The sequence below is a fragment of the Cebus imitator genome, unplaced genomic scaffold, assembly GCF_001604975.1.
Source record: "Cebus imitator isolate Cc_AM_T3 unplaced genomic scaffold, Cebus_imitator-1.0 Scaffold417, whole genome shotgun sequence".
Taxonomy (NCBI): domain Eukaryota; kingdom Metazoa; phylum Chordata; class Mammalia; order Primates; family Cebidae; genus Cebus; species Cebus imitator.
Window position 1 is genome coordinate 1,520,924 of NW_016107732.1, and position 6,486 is coordinate 1,527,409.

The 6,486-nt window shown below is 48.6% G+C and overlaps 1 protein-coding gene across 5 annotated transcripts in view; it reads left to right on the forward strand.

Annotated features, from left to right (window-relative positions):
- ZNF274 (zinc finger protein 274) overlaps positions 1-5,415 on the forward strand; it is a 30,444-nt gene extending 25,029 nt beyond the window's left edge. For all 5 annotated transcript variants that reach the window (XM_017509607.2, XM_017509609.2, XM_037731704.1 and 2 more), the window contains 3 exons: positions 2,133-2,233; positions 3,436-3,562; positions 4,016-5,415. In XM_017509607.2, the coding sequence (XP_017365096.1) occupies positions 2,133-2,233; positions 3,436-3,562; positions 4,016-4,998 (1,211 nt within the window). In that variant the 3' untranslated portion in view covers positions 4,999-5,415. The remainder of the gene's footprint in view (positions 1-2,132; positions 2,234-3,435; positions 3,563-4,015) is intronic.
- The last annotated feature ends 1,071 nt before the right edge of the window (positions 5,416-6,486 follow it).

Consider the following 6,486-nt stretch of genomic DNA (forward strand, 5'->3'; position numbering starts at 1 on the left):
AAAAAAAAAAAAAAAAAAAAAAAAAAAAACAGTGGGACTTGATCCCTGAGTTTCAGAAATTGGTGGCACCATTGGATTTGACCTTTAAAGATTAATCAGGCTGTGTGTGTGGTAGATGGTCGACAGGGGATGGAGGTGAGGCTGGACACACACAGGCAGCTATTCCCATGCCCTCTGATGGTGTGGTGTCTTACATAGGAGTGATGGTGATGACAGACTGCGGAGAGAGTATACGTGTGTCGTGTGTATTTGGGAGTAAGACTCCAAGACTTGATTTCTTCTTCAGGCTGAGTTTCACAGACTATGTGTGCTCCTGCATTGCTCACCTCCATTTTCCACATTCACGGGTGCCCAGAAGATATCTCTGATGTGAATGAATGATTGGCTGGTTCATGTTTGTAATTGAGGGGAAAGAGAAGGTATCCTGAAGGGGAATGTTGAGATTCTAAGAGGTCAGGACGTCCTGGATATGTGGATATCCAAGGCAGCAGGGCAGGCACTTGCATGAGTTGTTTTAGATGCCCCAAGTCTGGGGTGCTGTACTTGACAGAATAATTGCCCCAAAGGTGTCTGTGTCCTGACTCCTGTACCCTGTGAATAAGTTGTCTCACATGACAAAGGGGACTTTGAAGAAACAATTAACTTAAGGATCTTGAAATGGAGAGATACACTGGATTATTTGGGTGGATTTAACATAACCACATGAGTCCTAAGGAGAGGGAGGCTGGAGGGTCAGAGGAGATGTAATGACAGAAGCAGGTGATAGAGGAAGAAGCCATAAGCCAAGTGTTTGGGGCAACCTCTAGAAGCTGGAAAAGGCAAGGAATGGATTCTCCCATGGAGCCTCCAAAAGGAACATAGCCATGCTGATACCTTCTTTTAACCAAGTGAGGCACAAACCAGACTTCTCATTTCCAGAACTATAAGGTAATACATTTGCATTAATCCGAGCCACTGGCATTTTGGCAATTCACTGTAGCACCAACAGGAAACTAGTTAGGTGCCAAGGAGACAGTTGTGGGGTTAATGAGATGAAAATCAGTGAATTCACCCTGTGTTTAACCTCAGAATGAAATAAATTAGGGCCCCAGAAGACAATGGGAAGAGGCCTTCCAGAGAACCCTGAGGATCCCACATTATGTGATCAGTGTGTTAGTTGGGACTCTTGGGTGTGACTGCCACAAAGGCTTGCACAGAATGGCTCAAAGGAGAAGGAGAATTATTGAAAAAGTTCCAGGATGCTGTAGCATCAGGCAGGGCTGGACCCAGGGGCTCTAATAATGTACTCCAGACTTGTCCTGTCTCCCATTCTTACCTCTTCTGCCCTCCACTGGCTTCATTCGTGGGCAGGCTATCTCCCTGCATGGGATTTCTCTTTCCCAAATATTCCAGCTAAAGCCTGTTGGCTCCAATCATCTGGCTATAGGCTTTGTTCATCCCATATCTAATCACTGTGGCCAGGAGAAAGGGATGATCCAGTGAGTCAGCCTAAGTCATCTCATGGCCCACCTTGATGGTGAGGGTGGATTAGCACTGTGGAAGCCTGTGGACCATGTGGGGTCATGTGAGGAAGGTTAGACATGAAGGAGCCATGGTTAGAGGGGCCATAGGGCTGGATGGAGCTGTTGTTTTCTTAGCTGGGAGGAGACTTGGTGACATTCACTTCAAGATGGCTGCATGTCGTGGGTCCAGGGAACGTCTCATCCTTCATGAGGTGGGAGAAGACAGGGAGGAATGAAAGCGTTCCCAAATAGGCAGGGTGGAGGGCTTGGAGGCCAGAAACGGGGGCTTTGACTCGAGGCAGTGTGAGGCAGCTGCCTCACAGGAGGGGCTGAGGCCCACAGCCGTCCTTAGAGCGGGAAGGAGTGGGACCAGGGTCTCAGCAGTGAGGACACTGGTTCCCTGTGGCCTTTGGAGGGTGAGCCATCCTGGGCCCATCCAGGTGTGGGCACTCGGGAGGGGAGCTGAGCTGGTGGGAAGGGAGGAAAGGAGCAGAGGCTGTCTTGGAGCTATAGTACAGTGTGGATGTACAGTGGCCTAACAGTTGCAGAGAGGCCACCGTTGCCCTTTCCAAGGGTCCCCACACCTGCTGACCCCCTCTGGCTGGTGTCTCCTCTCGGTACTTCCTGCAGAACAACCTGTCGAGGGCACCGCCTGCTGCCTCAAGGTCACTGCCCAGCACGAGGAGAAGCAGGAGGATGCAGCCATCTGCCCAGTGACAGTGCTTCCTGAGGTAAGCAGGGAGTGTCGCCCTTATTTGTTCACAGCATCTCCTGTGAGGCAGGCCCACCCATGAGACATCCACTCTGCCCTGGGCTTTCCTAAGACCTCCTACAGGCTGGGTCATTCTGAGATTCTGGGCTCTGAGGTCTGTGCTGGGCCCTGAAGCAATCTGAGTGTGAAGGGCAGCCCTGCCCTCCAGCCACTGTGGCGTCACTGGAGACAAGCCATGGTGACCCGGGAGTTCAGAAGGCAGGAGGCAAGAGGGTAGGGACTGACCAGGTGTTTACAGAGACTTGAGAGATGGAACTATCACAGGCAGGCACATCTGCATCCAGGTCAGTACAAGAGAGCCCTCATCCTTCAGAAATGCATACTAAGGTATTTATCTTTGTAGCTCTTTTGGTGTCTGGGATTTGCTTCAGAGTAACCCAGAGCTGGGGTGTGGATGAAACCAGATTGGTCCTGATGCACTAAGCATTGGGGTAGTGGTATGTTTGTGGCATTGGTCAGAACTGTTTGCATTGCAGGTGGCTTATACTGGCCCAAGCTGTAGCAGTAAATTTATTGGCTCTCATGTATTCTGTACTAGACTTTAGGCAAGGCTGCATCCAGGTGCTCCCAGGTGATGGGAAGAATCTCTGGCCAACCTGTTTCATGGTTCTGCATTCTCCCCTTTATTCTTAGACAGATTCTGCCCCATGTAAGCAAAATGCCTCCCAGATCCTGGCAAAGCAGGGTTGGAGGAACCTCTTTTTCCCAAAGTCCTGGTCAGTTCCCCAGAAAGTACCAGTCATGGCTGTGCCAGGGTGGCTGCCCGCTCCCAGATCAGCCCCATCCACAAAGGCAGGGGCTTGGTTGTCATTTCCACTAAGGGGGAAGACAGTATTAATAGATGGAGAAGGCTCTGCAGTGGGAACATGTCAGCACTGGGCAAGCTGGATAGAGCCATGGTTAGGATGGAGTTGTTTGCTTGTTGCACTTGTAGCTCTTTATGAAGCAAGGGCTCTGCCTCCCAGCCTGAAACCCAGACCTTGGTTTGGACTCAGTAGACCTCGTGTGGGCCATGGGTTAGTGTCTCTGAGTAAATCCCCAAAGCAGGAGAGTCCCTAGCACAGTGAGCTCTGTCAGAACCTCCCAGCTGGCCTTTCATCTGCCTTCATTGACAACCCTCTGACCCTCCTGTTGAGCACAGACACATGTGTGATGTTACAGGAGCCAGTGACCTTCCAGGATGTGGCCGTGGACTTCAGCCGGGAGGAGTGGGGGCTGTTGGGCCCGACACAGAGGACTGAGTACCGCAATGTGATGCTGGAGACCTTTGGGCACCTGGTCTCTGTGGGTAAGGCCCTGCCCCTCTTCACCCATACCAGGGCTGGTAGGCCATAGGAGCCCAAGTGAGGGATGTTCATCTTCTCTGGGCTCCACACTGGGCATTCCCTCAAGTGGCGCTTGCTCCATGCAAAGGCTATAAGTGGAACCGTAGACCTAGCATTGGGTGGCTAGAAGCAGCCGTGGTCCTGTGAAGAAGCGATTTGTTACCTGCCCTGAGGCAGTATGATAGAACAGGAATTCAAAGAGCTTGGAGGACACTCCCTGCCCTCCATGTCCCTTGTTCACCAAAGTCAGTGCTCCCCTCCCTGCTGCTTCATTGCTTGTCAGTCTCTCTTCAGGTTGCATGACTCTATATGGAAAAAAAAATCCTGACTTTTGAACTTAATTATGCATTTCATGCTCTCAGACCCATCTAACACATCTACTATGGTATCCACATCTTTTGGTTTTTTTTTTTCAGGTTGGGAGACTACACTGGAAAATAAGCAGTTAGCTCCAAATTCTGGCATTCCTGGGGAAGAACCAGCTGCCAGCCTGAAAGTGCAAGAATCCTCGAGGGATTGTGCCTTGTCCTCTACATCAGAAGATACCTTGCAGGGTGGGGTCCAGAAAGTCCAAGACACAGCGTTGAAACAGATGGAGTCTGCTCAGGAAAAAGAGCTCCCTCAGAAGAAACACTTTGACAACCCTGAGTCCCAGGCAAACAGTGGTGCTCTTGACACAAACCAGGTTTCACTCCAGAAAATTGACAAACTTGAGTCCCAGGCAAACAGTGGTACTCTTGACACCAACCAAGTTTTGCTGCAGAAAATTCCTCCTAGAAAACGATTGCGCAAACGTGACTCACAGGTTAACAGCATGAAACATAATTCACGAGTAAAAATTCATCAGAAGAGCTGTGAAAGGCAAAATGCCAGGGAAGGCAATGGTTGTAGGAAAACCTTCAATCGGAGTACTAAACAGATTACGTTTATAAGAATTCACAAGGGGAGCCAAGTTTGCCGATGCAGTGAATGTGGCAAAATATTCCGGAACCCAAGATACTTTTCTGTGCATAAGAAAATCCATACAGGAGAGAGGCCCTATGTGTGTCAAGATTGTGGGAAAGGATTTGTTCAGAGCTCTTCCCTCACACAGCATCAGAGAGTTCATTCTGGAGAGAGACCATTTGAATGTCAAGAGTGTGGGAGGACCTTCAATGACCGCTCAGCCATCTCCCAGCACCTGAGGACTCACACTGGAGCTAAGCCCTACAAGTGTCAGGACTGTGGAAAAGCCTTCCGCCAGAGCTCCCACCTCATCAGACATCAGAGGACTCACACTGGGGAGCGCCCATATGCGTGCAACAAATGTGGAAAGGCCTTCACCCAGAGCTCACACCTTATCGGGCACCAGAGAACCCACAATAGGACAAAGCGAAAGAAGAAACTCCCTACCTCATAACCCTCAAACCAGTTGAAGAAACACTGTTTTTTCAGCTCAGCCTTGCAATATAACATCCACAGGCCTGCTTGTGAATTGGGACTGAATGTGAAAGGGAAGCATTGAGTGAGGACATTCCCAAGACCAGAGGACAACTGGAGAGACTGCCCAGCACATCATGAATAAATAAGAAAATGAATGGGGAGTTACTAACACCAGTTGGAAAAAATAATTTTCCATTCAGTTGATATTGTCTGTTCACTCATTTAGTCATTAAAAGTGAGAGTAATAAAATCTGAAAATGTGGCATAAGTTTAAAAAGCCAGGTAATTAATAATCTGCACTGATATTACATTTACAGTACCACAGTAAAGTATTTATGTGTATAAATAAGGATCAAAAGAGAATGTGGATAAACTATTGATCTATTTCTGTGTAGAACCTGTGTATTTCCTGCTTATTTAAATACTTCTACAGTAATGATTGATATTTAAGCAACATTAAAACAAAAGGAAGGAGATTATCAGTTCTAGAAGGTTCTGTGCAAGCCTGCAGCACCTTGGGCACAAGAAATTATGTGAATTGGGATAAGTGGATCTTTCTGCTTCTTAGGGTGTTGTCATGATATGGTTAGGTGAAGGTAAGGAAAACTAAGACACTCAAAGGGCTGGAAACCCCAGGCAAGTGTGTGGACTTCCTGGGAATATTCATATTTCTTTTATTTTTTTGACACAGAATCTTGCTCTATCACCCAAGCTGGAGTGCAGAGGTACTATCATAGCTTACTATAGCCTCGAATTACCTGGGCTCAAAGGATCCTCCTGCCTCAGCCTCCCAATAGCTGGAACTACAGGCACCCACCACTGCGCTACAGCCTGGGCAACAGTGTGAGACTCCGTCTCAAACAAAAATAACATACACAAGAGAGAAAATCTGGGATTCTTTTTCTCGGGATGTAATGCTTACAAATAAAATGCCTCCTTGGACTACAGTGCATCTAAAACAATCACTGATGTGCACCATACAGAAGTTGTTATCCAACAGTGTGATCTCATAAGCATTCTTGTAACTCTGCCCCAGCCTCCCGAGTAGCAGGAACTATAGGTGCACGCCGACAGGCCTGACTAATTTTTTTGTATTTTTAGTAGAGACGGGGTTTCACCGTGTTGCCCAGGCTGGTCTCGAACTCCTGATTTCAGGCAATCAGCCCGCCTCGGCATCGCAAAGTGCTAGGATTACAGGCCTGAGCCATGGCGCCCGGCCCACAATCTCGTAAGGCGTAAAACCACACTCGAGGTTGTGGTATTTGACGCTATACGAATGATTTTTACCTTTCCCTCAAAAATCACGATTCCCTGTCACTGCTGTAAGAATGTGCGGGGCCATTGAGCATAGCCAGCATGGGTCTGAGCGAGGAGGGTCATTCTCATTGCACAGGCTACAGAGCGGCTCCCTGGGTGCTTTCCACGGCCAGGTGTCCACCTCCAAGTGCGTCAAAGGCTGCAGGCC